Source organism: Toxorhynchites rutilus, chromosome 1 (genome assembly GCF_029784135.1).
Source record: "Toxorhynchites rutilus septentrionalis strain SRP chromosome 1, ASM2978413v1, whole genome shotgun sequence".
Classification (NCBI taxonomy): domain Eukaryota; kingdom Metazoa; phylum Arthropoda; class Insecta; order Diptera; family Culicidae; genus Toxorhynchites; species Toxorhynchites rutilus.
Genome location: NC_073744.1, coordinates 133091446 through 133110391, shown reverse-complemented (window position 1 = coordinate 133110391; position 18946 = coordinate 133091446). Strand labels below are relative to the sequence as shown.

At 37.7% G+C, this 18946-nt stretch overlaps 1 protein-coding gene across 4 annotated transcripts in view; it reads left to right on the top strand.

Annotated features, from left to right (window-relative positions):
* LOC129779073 (uncharacterized) overlaps positions 1-18946 on the top strand; it is an 80364-nt gene that overhangs the window by 39572 nt on the left and 21846 nt on the right. For all 4 annotated transcript variants that reach the window (XM_055786352.1, XM_055786341.1, XM_055786335.1 and 1 more), the window contains exon 2: positions 13818-14403. In XM_055786352.1, coding sequence (XP_055642327.1) covers positions 14038-14403 — 366 coding nt within the window. In that variant the 5' untranslated portion in view covers positions 13818-14037. The remainder of the gene's footprint in view (positions 1-13817; positions 14404-18946) is intronic.

Genomic DNA, 18946 nt, shown 5'->3' with positions numbered 1-18946 from the left:
AAAGATTCGGAAAATAATCTGCCAGTTCCTCTGGGAATTTAAAAATACATTCATGTGAAAGAGCTTATTTTAATGTTTTCTATCCATGTAACACTGTGACCAAATATGTTTCAATCAAGTGCTATTAACAGGTGGTTATCGAGTTAGCATTAACCACTGGTGGGCTTCCAGTATCGAGGGAAATGTGGAAATATCTAATCGTTACTGAAAATAATCTGCCAGTTCCTCTGGGAATTTAAAAATACATTCATGTGAAAGAGTTTATTTTAATGTTTTCTATACATAAAATATCCATGTAATACATTTGGTTTTGTGATTTATCAATCAAGTGCAGTTAGCAGGAAAGCTTTTGAAGATTATTCTTCAGAACAAGGTTTTTCGTATCCTATATTGGATGCATAAAACCTTGTGCCTCCAACGTGTAACGCTCTCGTTTTCGAAGTCCCCCAAATATTCATTTATTCATTCATTCAGAATGGATTCAGATTCAACTTCAAACAAATGATCTCTAAATCAACGATAGTCCTACGTCACCCGTGCGGTTATACCATAGATATAACCCACTTCCTGTTTTTGGAATAGAAGGTACATATGAGAAAGATTTTTAACCCCTCTGGTACAGATTTAAATGTGGCAACATTGATTGCGATGTATACTTGGGTTCTGACATGCGAGACAAGGTTCTCAGCAAATCAGCAAATCTGCTTCGTCACATAAACTATGTACTTACCAATTTAAAAACTTTGCGGTTGAACAACACATTGACCCCTGTGTTGTTCCCTACGAGATTGACGTTGAGCTTTTCGTGAGAAAAACTTAGATCACTGGGATTGACAGTTACAACATAAGGAAATATAAAAGAAATGGTTTGTTTTTGGATGCTTTCCGATATGTGTCTACTTTCTAATTCTACTACTTCTACTACTTTCTACTACTCTCTTGAAAACATTATTTGTCATAACATACCATATCCCACTGTCGGTCCATGTGCGCTTTGACAAAACCCAAACGTCTTCCATTGTGAGAGGGTGTAAGATTAGGAGACCCTTTTTTTTATTTATGTATGGACTTTTTACCAAAACTTGACGAATTTTCCCCCGGGAAACATTTAAATTCAAAAATTGCTTCATTTGCATAAGCTATTTTGAGGTATTCGAAGCCGTTCTATCTATTTCCCGCTTATCCCGGTCAGAGAGCTTCGATTTACGTGGAGCTTTTTTCTTCTTACAGTATCTTTGAAGATTCGTCGAATAATTAAACACAACTTGATGGGATCGTTGAATCCGACGAGCAATTTCTCTGATACCAAAATTTTCTTGGTAAAATGCATCGATTTGTCCTTTTTCTCTCTCCGTGAGCACTTTTCCCTTCGGCATTTTCCAGAATTATCTATCAAAACAACTAAAACAAGGAAAAACAAAAACAACAAAAATACAATACAAAAAATAGAACATCATGCAATGTACGGTAGTTACCAATACCAATGCACTAGAATATAAATTGAAGCGTTGTTTCTTTACAATAACACAAAGCACCAAGATCACCACCTGGTATTATAGAAGTTGGACAGAGTGTATTCGTTTGGGTATCACTTCATATTATGGAAATAGATTTGGGAATTTCCGCAGTGAACTACAACTATGATTAGCCGTCTGCACGCTGCTCGTTCACGAATGCTCATGAAGCATGAACCAAACCCCGTAATAGCTGAGGGCGCATGAAAAACATTCACATTCATTCAAAGCATCCAAATTGTTGCATTCTCAGAACACTCACGAGAAGCACCTCATTTTGTAGCTTCGACGAGGGTAATCTCTCCGTTGTTGATCTAATCAAGACAAGCCCTTGTTACATCAGAGGCATTTCGAGTTTTTTGAGCCTAGAAAAATATATGCATACATCAACTCGCAATATGACTGATCGAAGCGATAGTATATTCTCAAAAGCGGCCAATGCAAAATGGTGCTAGCGATTTCTTTATAAAATAGGGTAGATCGAAAAAAATACACCGCTTGTACTCATGCCATCTGTATTCATTTGTTAACGAATTAACGGAAAAACTTGTATCCGAAAAAATATATGGAATATAACACTTACAAATATTGTAAACATCATGCTTGCACACCATCTGTATCAGATTTACATAGCTAAACCATGTAATTAACGCATTTCGATGACCTCGTTTCTGATCATGAGTTGTCCGATTCACTAACGTTGTTTTGTCCACATGATTTCTTTGGCAACCGCTTGGTGCGCTACAATTTGTTTATGGTGTCCTTCGCGCGTAGCAGAAATAAAGTTGCTCTGTATTAAGTTTGTTGAGGTGAACACTTTTAGAATGCCCAAGAAAAGGCAATATTCTGAAGAAAGCCTAAATTATGAATGGATCAATATGATGACAGTAAACTCAAGCAATGAGAAATGCAACATCTACTTGAAAATTCGTATTTTTCATTCCAAAATGATGATTTCTTAAACTGGACAAACCATGATCAGAGGTGGACAAACCATGATCATAATTTCTCTTTGATGAAAATCGTTAAAAAGCTTACAAATTTGAATAATTTCAACGCCTTATGGTAGTATTAGCAACTAGAGACTTGGGGCTTTTCAACAAACCCAAACTCGTATTCATTATATGGTATTTTCATGAAGAAAAATCGATTTGCATTCACTAGTTACGTGAGAACACCCTAAATCGGACAAACCAAGATCATTTACCCTATGTCAAATACTGCGCGTGATAGCTAACAAAAGACATAATTGAAGATACGCAATACACGCGTAAAAAGCTAATGAACTGAACCCATGCGTTTGCATTTACAATGCTTTATTGCAATGATTGTAAACAGATAATCGAAAAAATGACAGGGTTTTGTCTTTTTCAAATTCATCGACAAGAAACATTTCTTCAACAACTGTAAAACTAGTAATTTAACGGAGATATCTTTGGAGACATCAGTGCTGAATTTCCTGAACGCAAAAATTCGATAAGAGATTGGTGTCATTTTTCGAGATCGATGAACCGAGAGTAAAAAGTGTGCTGTTTCCACCGAGTGTAGGAAGCATTCAAACGTGCAATTAAACGTTGTGCTCAAGCAATGATCAAAAAACAAATCATCAATGCTCACTGTTGCGATAAAATGCGAGAGACCCTGCCTGGAATCAAAACATTTCGATTTATATATATATATTTCGTGAGAAGTTTACTGTATGTAAACACAGGTAAGGATAGCTTTCTATCGTGTTTTTGTAATATATCTATTTTTAAATCGGTGGCCCTCAACCTGTTTCGAGAAGCGTTCCATAATTTAGCCAGTGTCGGTATTCTACATGACCGCATGCAGAGCTGTTTGGTTGTTTTGATGGTGAAGTAAGGTGATACACTTGCAAAGTAGTGTAGTGGCGCAATAAAGCTATGAGATAGATGGTCACAGATGCTAGCACATCGGTTTTCGAAACAAGTCGCAGTTATAAACACAAATGTGTTCTTTATTCATTGCCAGCGAGTATCTGTGGAGATGAAATAAAAGCTGCAGACAGCGAAGTGTTATGTACATGATAATTGTTTGATGTTTTTTTTTATCATGTGCATATTCCGTGAAACACCAACGTGTTTCATAAACGATGAAATCTGTAATCTGTAAAAGTGAAAGATTATACTAAAAGATTAAAAGACTGAGAATGCCCTCCACATTGTCAGCATAAAGGACAAGCCATCCTGAAATTCTGGCCGGAACAACTTGTAAGTGAAATTTAAGATGACTTGAACGATTTGACTTGACGAAATGGAATGAATGCAATGAATGAAATGACCGAAATGAATGAAATGAATGAAATGAATGAAATGAATGAAATGAATGAAATGAATGAAATGAATGAAATGAATGAAATGAATGAAATGAATGAAATGAATGAAATGAATGAAATGAATGAAATGAATGAAATGAATGAAATGAATGAAATGAATGAAATGAATGAAATGAATGAAATGAATGAAATGAATGAAATGAATGAAATGAATGAAATGAATGAAATGAATGAAATGAATGAAATGAATGAAATGAATGAAATGAATGAAATGAATGAAATGAATGAAATGAATGAAATGAATGAAATGAATGAAATGAATGAAATGAATGAAATGAATGAAATGAATGAAATGAATGAAATGAATGAAATGAATGAAATGAAAGAAATGAATGAAATGAATGAAATGAATGAAATGAATGAAATGAATTTAATGAATTTAATGAACTTAATGAATTTAATGAATTAAATGAATTTAATTAACTTAATGAATTTAATGGATTTAATGAATTTAATGAATCAAATGAATGAAATGAATGGAATGAATGGAATGATTTGATTTTCGGATAAAAACAAAATTAAGCTCCTAATGTTCAATTCACATTAAATTGTTTGGTTCCATTTTTTTTCCAAGTAAACATTCTTTCGAACAAAGTGACTTCAATTTTTTTCGTTATCGTGGACGTCAGGGTGGTTATTTTGGCGAAGCAAATTCTCTATTTTTTCACTTGTACTCACGAAAATGACACAGATGATATTACGTTACATAGAGGCAATGTCTCTGTATGATTTTCTTTTAGTGTGAAATGGCTTCAGTCGCGATAAGCCAGCCCCGTTTTGTGTTGATTCACTCCTTGCTCCTTGCCTTGCCTTGCCTTCTCGGAAGTATTAAGCAGATGTTGAAATGAAATGCTGATTCGGCGATTCCATGTAACTGAACATTAACAAATATCAGATTGGGTGATATTGATATACTGCCTGTTGAAATGTAACGTATACTTATATCTATCCTTTCCTGTTTAAAGTGAAGGGATGGAATCGTCTGTATCTTGTTTTGTTTTCTACCCGATACACCAACATAATCGATCTAATGAGTGAACGAGAACACATAAAACCATTTCAGCTTAAATTTTCCATGGAAATTATATCTAGTAATCTGTGCCCACAAATGAAGTTGTGTTACCCTGATGGATGAAGTCCTCTGCAACCTGACAGCACAACGATAGATGCAGCTTCAACAAATAATAGTGCTGTTGTGTATTAACTAAGAAAAATGAAGTAATAAGAAAGGAACAAATAGCGAGAGCTTCATATCGATTCGAGCAGTAGAATTCAGATCCACATAACGCTGGAGAGGAACCGAATAAAAAAAAAAGCAAAGTGTGCGAGAAGGGAAACTGAAAAGCTGAACGGAGTGGAAGGACATCTAAAGTGCATAGTGAAAAAATGAACTGAAAAAAACATTGAATGAAGAATGAAGGAGGTTAGAATACACAGGAATATGTCATAATGGGATCATATTTAATTTTCTATGGTGCGGTGCCATAAGAGCTGCTGCTGCTTGTTTTTGGAGCATGGTTGATATGACAAGTTTTGACGATGGGTTCGAATGGGAAAGGAGTGGTTTTACTTTACGAGCGGCTCTGTAAACGTTCCTACGGCAATTTGATACCACGATGGACGATTATATGCGTGCGCTTTAGCGGGCTGAATGAGGGGAGTGCAATGTTTGCTATCTTTGAATAATTTGAAGTTGTGTCGAAGCGATAATGGTGCTTTTGATTTATTGGATCGTCACGGTGTTTAGGAATTAATTATGGACATTTAAATTGAACTGATATTCTTGTTGTTTCAGTGAAGGATCCATAAAAGTGAACGTATTTAAAATGCATACGTCGTAAAATAATCAGTGCTGGAAAATATAAAGTTAATGAGAAATAAGAAATTTGAATATGATGAGAGTTGTATTGTACATTCTGCCAAAATACCTTGTGTTGATCATTAGAAAAGTCTGTTAATATGAAGTCATGTCATGTGTTTCTCAAATTTTGCGATTGCTGATCAACAGGTTGTATCATAATTCTAATGAACAAAACACTTTTCGCAATCTAAACAAACTGTTAACTCGTTTGCTGCAAAAATGGTAACAAATGAGTAAAATTTTAGGTGGAAGTTTCATGGTTTAGAGGAAATTTAATCAAAAAAATCAGATTCAGATATTGTTTCTATTAACACGCGAATGAACAGTAAGGAATACAGGCCGAACCCGATTATATACTGACTCGATTATATATGATTCAATTATATACAATTTAAGATTGGATTATATACAGTTTCAAATTTTAAAAGGGGAAAAATGTCCATTTTCAAGTTCATTTGCTTCAATTTGATATGTCGATCATCTAAATCGGATCAGAGGTTCACAAGTTAAGAATTTTTGAAAAAAAAGTCAAAAATGGAAATGTTCACCATAACGAAAAAATAAAAAATACGGGTCTAATATTTTGCGATGAATAACAAAACTACCTCTTTTCATGGAAATCGTAGAACCACTCTATCGGTTTGGCATGGAATGGCTGAATATAAAGTTATCTACACCCAAACTAGTGTTGGCAGAAAACATTTCATCTTCGGTAGAAACAATGCTTTTTCGAGTGCTGGAAGGTTTAGTGTGCAATTAATGCGCTGTTTTGAAAGCTTAAAAAATCTCTTTCTTTTGTCTTTTTTTATTTCATTTCGGAATGTATCAAAAAAAAAAAGTCCATACAATGTCGATGGGGATCGAACCAAGGCCGACTGGAATGCAAAATTGTTTCACACGACCAAGCTAACCATACAGCTACTAGTGCTGTTGTAAAAGCGTGATAATATTACACCTCATTATAAAATGAAGTTGGAATGTGTTTTCTAAGAGGAAAAAGAAGAGCACATACGAGAAATATATATCTTTCTCTGTCTGGGCCGTGTATTTGGCGAACTATACGAACAGCTTTCGTATGCTCTCATTTCAATGTGTCTCCTGTTTCGCTCGCTCATATTGGCTCGTATTGCCTCTAGCATATATATTATACTAATGATATACACGTATTGGGGAGTAGAGCATTTTTTGTTATTTTTCGGCTCATTTAATGTAAAATGTAATATGGGATGCCATAGCATGTGCTAAAAACGTGTTAACTTTGAGCGTAATTACCCTTACCTGCACCTAAGATCTGAGATCTTTGTTTACAACACACAGACTTCATACAATTTATCCTCCCTCCATGTTTGTTTATATATTTCTCAAATTTCTTATCTATGGTATACAGGCAGCCTCTCTCGTGAAACTCCATTGTTATCATTAAAGAATGATTGATTCAGGACGATATTAATGATCTTATTCTGAATGCTTTAGAGTATCAGCCTGTATGTGTGAGCACAGTCCTTCTAGACAGCACGCTCAATAGCACGGTAAATTATATGTTTCTTCTTATTCATATTTTAATACAGTGCAGATTTAATGTAAGCAAACTAAGTTCTTGTACTGAGCTTTGCAAACTATCCCCGAACCAGCGAGTCAATAAACCTTTCAAATTAGATCTCAGCCTCAGCATTAACATGTTCTGTTGATTGTTCACTGTCTAGAGCGACACTGAAATACTAAGCATATTGAATATCCAAATAGTTTTTCATATCTATTACCAAAATTGTACTCCTAAAAATATTATTCCCAAAAGAATAATCCGTAAATTATACTAAGCAGCACCTTTCGTAGAACGGCAGAATAAAATCCGAACCAAATGACGGTAGATGCAATAAAAACCGCAGCGTAACAAATTTTCAGCTTCATTTCTCAACCGATGAACATAGCACCTACTACTGGAAATACCTTCTATACAACTGACTTGAAATGCGATGCATGTTGACGTCACTTTTAACCCAGAAACAATGCACGAATTCATGAAAATTGAATGATCAATCGGAAAAAGGCGCCGGAAAGCCCAAAAAGCGACACTGAAACACTGAATTTATTTAACACATTAAGGACCGCACGTTTTGGGGCAAACTTGAACGTTCCATTTGTTCGGATTCTACGAATCCGAAACCCATCCATCCATCGTGATAAGTTTTCGGACAAACCATGATCATAATTTCTCCTTGGAGAAAATCGTTTAAAAAACATAACAATTTCGGTAATTTGAACGCGTTATGGCATTATTAGCAACTAGAGACATGGGGCTTCTCAATAAACCCAAACTCGTATTGATTGGATGTGATTTTCATGAAGGAAGGTCAATTCGCATTTACAAGTTGCGTGACAACACTCTCAATCGGAGAAACCAATATCATTTACCCTACCTATAAACAAAACCAGCTACAAAAGTGGCGGTTTTTATCTTAAACTAGCTGACCCGGCAAACTTCGTCCCACCCAAAATTTATTTTTCGTTATCACATCCATGGATCGCAGAGTAGCATGTTTCTCCGTTACATGGAATAAATTTTTGATACAGAAAATATGATAGATTGGAGACAGTCCTAAATCGGTTCCTTTCTCGAGTCTCGCTCTTATCAACACATTCAGCGATCCATTTTACGATATAGGGGTGCGTTTTATCACATTAAAATCCATTTCCACTTTCGAACGAAGATCAATTTCGTTAGCGCAAACATCAAATGGACTAACAACGCTTGTCAGTATGTAATTGTAGAACACATGCGAATTAAATTTTTCGAATTTTCCCATTTTCCTTCAGAGTTTTCCGAAAATTTTCAACTTTCATGTTTGGTTGGAATATGTTTGGTTGAAATATGTGCATTATTTTATAGGACCCCCTCTCCTTTCCAGAGAAGGAAGGGGTGTCATACCATCATAGAAACACTTCTCGTACCCAAAAACTCTCACATTTGGCTCCATCTGCTTATGCAGATATGTATGCTTCATTTATATGGCTGTCCCCTTCCCCCTCAGAGTGTCTATTCATCATAGAAATGTTCCGTGTCCCCTAAAACCTTCGCATGCCAAATTTGGCTCGATTTGCTTGATTATTTCTCGAGTTATGCAGAAATTTGTCTTCCATTTGTATGGCAGCTCCCCCTTAGAGAGGGGGGTGGAGAGTCTAACAACAAAAAAATTCATGGTAACACTGGGTTCAACACATCACGCATTCTTAAGTGATCTGTGAAAACACCGACAATTGCGTGTAAATCGTTTCCAAAAACGATCTATTACGTCGGCATCCAAGAAACAGGCCACCAAGCTGGGGTTCCATCATTCGTAAGTCCGGAAACAGCCTAATAGAAGCAGTTTGATGAGGTTAAATTAAGCTGGTTGCGAACTAAGTTTCCCTTTGTCATCGCTGGTTGCCATAAAATCGGAGTCAATTGTGCAATAGAACCACCAACACAAGTGGACAAACTCCATCCAACATTATCGAGTGTGTGAATTTTTGCAGAAGTGTACACTTTCGTTGCAAAAAACTTTTCGATAATGCTGTGGCCAAGGTGAAAAGAAACCCTTTTTCTGTTCGTTTGAGTGTACCGAGACCTATTCAAGTTCACACAGCCGTGAAACTGCTCCTAGCAATGAGGCTATTATGAAGGAGCTACAATTGCTCAATCGTTCGATTCATGAGTCCAAAGTGGAGTCGATGCAAGTTCGCAACGCATTTGAAAAAATTCGTATGGACCTCTCGACGCTGGTTACAACTACCAAGCACATTGAAGAGTGCTTATATAATAAATAAGTAAATAAATAATCCAAAAATATCACATGATGAAAACAGTTGTGGCAACTGTTACAATATGTTGGAGTGATTGATGTTTTGGTAGTAGGAGAGACTTGGGTGCAAAGTGAACGTACGAATCTTTTCAAGATAAATGGTTACAAGTCATTTTTTTCCAGTTTACGTTCGGGAAGCTATCGTGTTTGATGAGCTGGAAAATGTACATGCAAATGGTTTCCATCACGTGCACCTGCGGCTAGAAGTAAGTGGAACCCCGTTTCACATTCATGCTATTTATAGACCTCCTTCGTTTGATTCATCAGTTTTCTTCAGAAATCTGGAGTCTTTGCTATCAGCTTCAAAAACCAATCAGTTTCATGTCATTGTTGGAGATATTAACGTCCCGACTAATCAAATTGAGAGTTATATTACAAGTGAATATGTGAACATGTTGAAATGCTACAATTTTTCAGTTACAAACACTTATCCAACACGACCAGCCAGCAACAATATTCTGGATCATGTAGTTTGTTCCGAAACAATGCTGAATAACATAGTGAATGAAACTATATTCAACGATTGTAGTGACCACAACTTTGTTCTATCCACCTTCAATGTGCACAAGGATGTCACATGTCGAGAGCTTAGTGAAACCATCACCAATTACCGCAGGTTAATAGAAGCTATTTAAGGCAGCGACAGTGTGTATGCCTCAAGAAACCGCTTTTGAACGTTTGGAATATGTGTTAGATTTGTATAACCGATTAAAGGAGAAATTTTCGAGGTTAGTTCAGGTGAGAGCAAGAATCAAAGGTCATTATCCCTGGATGTCCTTTGATCTTTGGAAATGGCTACGGATGAAAGATAATATTCTTCAGAAGCATAAAAAATTCCTCATGACGGAAATATAAGAAACCTGTTACACTACGTCTTCCGGCGAGTACAACAAATAAAAAAACAGTGTAAAAGGGACTACTATGATAACCTGTTACGGAACGCCGATCAGAAAAGTATATGGAATAACTTGAACGAAGTTTTCGGACTAAAAGATTCGGATTATTCAGTAAAGATCAACGTGGATGGACAGTTAACCTCACATGGTCCTGCCGTTGCCAATCGTTTCAATGAGTTTTTTTAGTTCCATTGGAGACCAGCTTGCCTGTTCAATTTCTAGTAGACGGAATATCAATAAATTTGGAACGCTCAATCCCTTGCGAAACTCGAAAAAATTTGGCGCCAACTACAGATCAAGAGATTATTTTGAGAATAAGAGATCTTGATTCCAACAAAAGTTGCGGTTTAGATGGCATCCATGTAGCGTTCCTCAAAACACATCACGAAATGTTTTCTAAACTGTTACGGGACGTTTTCAATGAAAGCATTTCGACTGGTATCTACCCCGATTGTCTGAAGATGGCTCGAGTAATTCCCGTGCATAAGTCAGGCAGCAAAACGGATATCAACAATTATAGATCAATATCAATTGTATCCGTAAAAGTAAAATACTAGAGCAACTTCTGGTATCAAGATTTACCAGCTTTTTCAACCAGAATAATGTTCTGTATAGCCATCAGTATGGATTTCGAGCCGGATCCAGTACTCTAACTGCTATGTGTGAGCTAACTGATGACATCTACAAGGCAATGGATTCACGTAAAATTATGGGAGTTTTGTTGTTGGATCTTAAAAAAAGCCTTCGACACTATAGACCATGAGGTGCTGCTGCAGAAGTTAGATTCGTATGGTGTAAGAGGAACAGCTAACGATCTAGTTAAGAGTTACTTAACTGGCCGTACCCAATGTGTTGTGATCAGCAACACCATAAGTGCCCAGTGTCCGTTATCTGTTGGAGTGCCACAGGGAAGTAACCTTGGTCCCTTACTGTTTTTGGTTTACATCAATGACCTGGCAAGATTAAACTTCTATGGCAAGCCTCGTTTGTTCGCAGATGACACATCTCTGTCATACCAAGCATCAGATACAGAGAATATTGTCCGGCAGATGAACAAAGATATGCATGTCCTTCAAGATTGTTTTAATGAAAATCTTCTGTCTTTGAACTTGAATAAAACTAAATATGTCGTGTTTCACTCGCCACGACTACGATTACCACCACATAGAGAGTTAGTCGTGAATGGAATGGTTTTGGAGCAAGTAGACGCCTTTAAATACATTGGTGTAACTCTCGATGCCGCGCTTAGTTGGGAAGATCACATTGCTAAATTCTAAAGAAGCCTAAGTTCAGTTTGCGGAATTATGTGGAAAGCTTCTCAATTCCTGCCGCACAAACAGCTCTGCACTATGTATCATGCATTCATCCAATCCAAGTTGCAATATATGGTGTCAATTTGGGGAGCAGCGTCTAGGTCAAGGCTACAAATTCTACAACGTATCCAAAACAGATGCCTAAAAATGGTTCACAGTAAACCACGACTGTATTCTTCTGTCTGTTTATATTCTGAAGCTAGTCCATCCATCTTACCAATCCCTGCCCTTCGTGAACTTCAGTGTTTAACCCAAATGCAGAAGCTCCAAGTTGATCCATCTGCTCATCACAATCAATCGTTCACGACTCCGTCGCATGGCTACGTGCTGAGAAACCAAGGAGCTCTTTCTATCCGGCGTCCGAGGACTGAGGCAATGAAAAAATCATTCATGTATTATGGGAAACATCGCTACAACCAACTGCCACTTAGTCTACGAGCTCAACGTAACATGACAGACTTCAAACATCAACTGAGAATGCATATCAGAGAAAATATTCGTAACTACATCATCTGAGAGTGACTAAGGTGTTGAATCCCAGTGAACTCTACTGAGTATTTCTGCTTAACAACCCCTTCAAAGAGATTGAACTCACTGGGGGTGCAGTCGACCTATTTCAACTCCATGTATTTGCCACAACATCTGTTAAATTCTAATTTCTGGGTGCATCAAATATATTTTTAATGCTTAGTCTGAATGAATAAAAAAAATAAAAAGAAAAAGAAAAAAACACCAGAGAAACATTTGTTGCACCCTAAAACCTTCAGATGCCAAATTTGGTTCCATTTGCTTGACTAATTCTTGAGTAATGCAAAAATTTGTGTTTCATTTGTATGGATAGCTTCAGATAGCTTCAGATAGCCGCGCGAGATAGCTGGTGGATGATAATCCAGACGACCGGAGTTCGAACCCACATCGGAGCAGTTTTCACCAAACATCAATCTGTGCCATTTTAAACATTCATATTCCACTCCCAACACAAGTCAATCAAACAATTATTATTTTTACAAACATGAATACTCATATATAAAAATGGCAATTCGTGAGGCTATAATAAACATTTCATGAAAATATTTTGCGCCATTTGTTTTTTTTTTCTATGTCTGTAATAAATCATATATGAATATGGCAAAAGTTGTATTTGGTGCTTTGACAATTCATGAAAATATTAGATCGCAATTCAATTTCAACATAATCGCTAGTATAGCCGGTCAAAGTTGCATATTCATCCAAACAAATTCGGTAAGCATTTGCCATGTATGTATATGGCCTCCACTTTTGCATACATATGCCAGTTAGGCGCATTATATGCCAACCAAATTTTAGGGCATATGATGTTATATATTCGCTTGTTATGCGATTTAATGTTTGCTGGGTAGGGTTGATGTATTTCCGGTGTGGTAGTAGTATTTATTGGCTGAGAATAATTCAAAATCGAATTTCAGATAAACACCACCAGCAAAAGTTTCTCTTGGCTAGCCTAACTACTAGTCTAGTTACAAAAAAAACTCCCATTAAACAATGAAGGTTCCCAAACCAATGCCAGGGGAATGTTTCCGTCTCAACCTGTAAATCAGCCGATATGATGATGGCTGTGATGCCAAGTTTTTATAGGCCAATCGATGAATTTAGTTTGCCTAATCTGCGCTGTGTGCATGCCTCGCTGCTCCTCGCTCATTATTAAAGACAAATACAGGGGAACGATACACATACACACACAAACACTGCGGCAACAAAATAGGAATGGGTTGAAGGCCCCCCCTATCGGAGAGACCTATTTAGAACGGCCAAATTGTGTACCTCGATAGACGGTGTGTCGTCTGTCCCTAGGGAGCTCACTTGTATGGCTGCTTGGTAATATCATTTGTATCAATATACGCCACTTATAAGATTAATTGAGAGCCCGATTCGTTTGATTTTGTGTACATTGTTTCAATTCAGCACACTTTGACTGATGCCAATTATCATATAAATTAACATCTTCTGGATTCAAATATGACGATCATAATAGTGTTTTCTTTTTTTCTTTTCTTTACAGAACTCATACAAAACTGATCATCGAATAAATTTGCCTCGTCTTGCTTCCTCCATGAAACATCGCACCGTGACCTCGAAGTGGCGAAATCATACAATATGATCAATCAAAAAGACTTGCCATCACAAAGTACCTAATAGTTTTTAACGAAACCATATTCTATACATACATACATACACACAACTTGGGAAAACCAGCTCCGGCTGGACGGTTTTGAAGCATAATGCGTGCCAAAGCTGCTGCGCTGGACGAAATTAGAAAGTCCATCGCTGATTCAGACGATGATGCAACCCGGTCGTCCTCTGGGGCTGGATCGAGTGCCGCCGCCCAGCGGCAGATCGATTTGAGCCTGCTACGTAAGCCGATTCTTACCGCGGTCACCGGCTTCCTGGAGGCGCACAAGGCCTTCAATGCCGGCACGGAAGAAATCCGCAAACTGTTGAGCAGCGAGTGCGACGTGTTGTACGAATGCCGCGTGTGCCGAAACCTTTTTCGTAGTCTAACCAATTTTATCTCCCACAAGCGGGTGTACTGTAGGAAACTATTCAATGCGGCGCAGCACTTCCACTTCCAGAATGATGGATTTTTGGTGAGTAGCCTTCGAACAATATGTATTTTTCTTCTAACTTTGTACATAAGGTAGCGTTCAGCCAAGATTACGATTTTTATTAAAATAAAGAAAGTTTAATGGTGGCTAATGTTTATAAAAACGTATTCGCAATCATTTTTTTTTATGAAAATCAAAGTTTGAAAGCCAGGTCTCCCATTAAAATACTATTTGACAAATTTTTAGAAATTCAATGATATTCTAGGAAAAATATATAAAATACACAGGAAAAAAAATTCTAAAAAACAGGAAGTGGGTTATATCTATGGTATAACCGCAAGAGTGACGTAGGACTATCGTTGATTTAGAGATAATTTGTTTGAAGTTGAATCTGAATTCATTCTGAATGAATGAATATTTGGAGAACTTCGAAAACGAGAGCGTTACGTTGGAGGCACAAGGTTTTATGCATCCAATATTGGATACGGAAATGTCCTACTGATGGGGAAGAATAATCTTCAGAAGCTATCCTGTTAATTGCGATTGATTGAAAAATCACAAAACCAAATGTATTTGGTCACAGTGTTACATGGATAGAAAACATTAAAATAAACTCTTTCACATGAATGTAATTTTAGATACCCAGAGGAACTGGCAGATTATTTTCAGTAACGATTAGATATTTCCACATTTTCCTCGATACTGGAAGCCCACCAGTGTTTAATGCTAACTCGATAACCATCTGTTAATAGCACTTGATTGAAACATATTTGGTCACAGTGTTACATGGATAGAAAACATCAAAATAAACTCTTTCACATGAATGTATTTTTAAATTCCTAGAGGAACTGGCAGATTATTTTCCGGATCTTTCTCGATGCTGAATGGCATCCAAACGGAAAGAATTCCGTGCGTGTATGTGTGTGTGTAGCGGCTGCTTCGATGGTCACCTTCTCTTTTCCTGAAGAATCGGCTTCTCTGTGCTCCCTCACAGTTTCAAACAAACTGCTTGCGTTTCAGGGCAGATCTCGATCCTTCGCCGTCCAGAACCCTCAGCAACGATGTTGTCTTGTCGATGTCCTCACGAAAAATGAATGCGTCTCAAGGAAGGAAGGTCTTGTATTATAGAGACTTTAAACTTTTGCAGTTCATTCGTCTCTAGCCTTGAGAAAGGCCCTTTGAAAACTCTACTCTACCCTATTCCAGCGTTACCACCTCCACCCTCTTGCCTTGAGAAAGGCACTCGATCCCTCGCCGTCCAGCTCGTCCAGCAACGATGTTGTCCAGTCGGTGTCCACACAAAGAATGAATGCGTCTCACCACCAGAATATCGCTTAAGTATGCTTTTTGTGCGTGATTGAATCGAGAGAAGGCGTGGTTTACGATGGCAATTTGGAAGGCAAACTAGAGAGGAATGAACACTCTGAGCTCGGAACTTTCGGCGACTGAGCAATAATCGATTGCGGGCGCATACAATATTGGATACAGAAATATCCTATTGATGGAGAAAAATAATCTTCAGAAGCTATCCTGTTATTTGCGATTGATTGAAAAATCACAAAACCAAATGTATTTGGTCACAGTGTTACATGGATAGAAAACATTAAAATAAACTCTTTCACGTGAATGTAATTTTAAATTCTCAGAGGAACTGGCAGATTATGTTCAGTAATGATTGGATATTTCCACATTTTCCTCGATACTGGAAGCCCACCAGTGGTTTATGCTAACTCGATAACCACCTGTTAATAGCACTTGATTGAAACATATTTGGTCACAGTGTTGGATAGATAGAATGGATAGAAAACATTCAAATAAACTCTTTCACATGAATGTATTTTTAAATTCCCAGAGGAACTGGCAGATTATTTTCGGGATCTTTCTCGATGCTGAATGGCATCCAAACGGAAAGAATTCCGCGCGTGTATGTGTGTGTGTGTGTGTGTAGCGGTTGCTTCGATATCTTCCCGGGGAACCGTATGTGGCATCACTCTCCTCCTGATGGATTCCCTTCTGGCGTAAGGTGCACAAACAGGTTCTTGGTGACACCGTTCATACGCGCTTCCATGATAAATGGAGAGCTTCACCATAACAGCGACAACATGCTCCAATCCCTAGTCAATTAGAACTGAGTGGATTTCCGAGCGGCGCTCGCTTATATACCGATTGGTGATTTCAATAGCCTGTTTTGAAAGCAAATTTAAGACTATTGAAACAAGTTTTTGGAGCAGAAAGTAACAAGAATAGAACGCGTAGACATTTTATCTTTCGAATGAAGTGTTTATCATACCATTTCGTTCAGTTGTTTAGGAGCTATTAACATTCAAAAACTCGGTCTCCGGCGTAACGCTTTCGTTTTCGAAACTTTGATTTTACACCCCGGTATAGAAATGAAAGACGTAGTCCTACGTCAAAATATTTTAACTTTAAAAACATTCCTATCTCAGAACGCAAACTAGTATTGACTCGTTCTTACCTCAAAAATACGCTACTTAGCAAAATATTAATACAGTAGAGTACCAATTATTCGCGAGCGATGATCCGCTGTGTTTGCATCTAATTTCAATCTTTTTTGGCCTATCCACTATTTTCGTTACCTTGTCACCTTGTCACTCTATTATTTGGATAATCGGGGTTCTAAGGTACATTCATTCTACAGCTGATAAAATTAAGTTGTGTTTTATCCAATTGATAAAAAAATATTTTTCTCATTTTTTGTCGTGCCTCAAAGTTATTGTTTGTCTTGACCTAATTCCTGCCTCCTCAACTGATCTACGATTCGTTCTTCGATTCCAAACTGCTACCTCTTTTACTTGAGTTCTTGTTGCGACTTGATTTAAAACGTTTTTTTTTTTCATAGCGTTTATTCATCAGACTTATCATTTGATGTGTTCAGAATCAAATTTCACCTTTCAATGAAACTTAGTTGCTATATCTATATTAGGGTGGCAATGGATGTATGGAAAAAATTTCATCATCGAATTTCAAAAACCGACCAAGTACATTTTGTTTATTGGTCCAAAAAAATTATATTATAGTTTCAGCTCAATCGGACATGGTGTCGAAAAGCGCTCAAAGTTTTAATTTTTTTCATCGTCGAAAATCTTTCAAAGGGGGGGGGGGGTAAGTAAAGGAAATTTGGAAAATCGAACTTTTATTTTCGAAATGACTCAAATGACTTAAAAATGCATGACACCGAGATAACACCAGATCTCGACGTTTTATGCAGTTTTAAGTCATTTGGCATCGAAAAAAAAATTCGATTTTCTAAATTTCCTTTACTCCCTCATTGGAAGATTTTCGAGTATCAAAAAATCAAAACTTTGAGTGTTTTGACGCACCCCTAAATCATGTCCGATTGAGCTGAAACTTTTCACAAATCATTTTTTTGGGCCAATAAACAAAATGTACATGGTCGGATTTTGAAATTTGACATGACCATTTTCGCTGCCACCCTAATCTATATATTAGGCTGTCAAAAAAGTCCTGCGGTATTTTTTTTTGAATTTTCATTTGTTCGTAAAATTAGTTACAATCATCTGTTTTAAGTCAAATATGCGCCGTTTTGTTCGATGACTTGTTCCCAACGAGATGCCAACTTCATAATACCCCTGTTAAAGAAGCTCGCTTCCTTATTGGCAAAAAAACTCGGATAGTCAATTTTCACAGGTCTCTTTTGTGGCTAACTTCTGACTACCTAGCTCGTTCGCCATGGACAAAAACAGATGGTAGTCACTTGGTGCAAGGTCCGGACTATACGGCGGATGCAAAAGAACCTCCCATCCGAGCTCCCGGAGCTTCTGGCGCGTCACCAAAGAAGTGTGTAGCCTGGCGTTGTCCTGATGGAAGACAATGCGGCCTCTGTTTATCAAAGATGGCCTCTTCTTCATGAGTGCTACCTTCAAGCGGTCCAGTTGTTGGCAGTACAGGTCCGAATTGAGCGTTTGGCCATAGGGAAGCAGCTCATAATAGATTATTCCTTGATAATCCCACCAAACACACAGCAGAACCTTCCTGGCCGTTAATGAGGGCTTGGCCACCGTCTTAGCCGCTTCAGCGGGCTTCGACCACGACCGTTTGCACTTCACGTTGTCGTAAGTAACCCACTTTTCATCGCCAGTCACCATCCGCTTCAGAAACGGGTCGATTTTGTTGCGATTCAGCAGCGATTCACATGCGTCGATACGGTCAAAGATGTTTTTTTGCGTCAACGTGTGTGGCACCCATACATCGAGCTTCTTTGTGAATCCAAGCTTCTTCAAATGGTTAATAACGGTTTGATACTATGCTACTATGGCGGTCTTTCTCGGCTAATTCAGCGATTTTGTCGCAATTTTCGACGACATGCCTTCCGGAGCGTGGCGCATCTTCGACGACCTCTACACCAGAACGAAAACGTTGAAACCATCGTTGTGCGGTGGAAATGGAAACTGTATCGGGTCCATAAACTGCACAAATTTTATTGGCAGCTTGAAATGCATTTTTGCCTTTGTCATAGTAGTACTGTAAAATATGTCGGATTTTCTCTTTATTTTGCTCGATATTTGCGACACTATAACTCACGAACGACTTAACCAAACAAAAC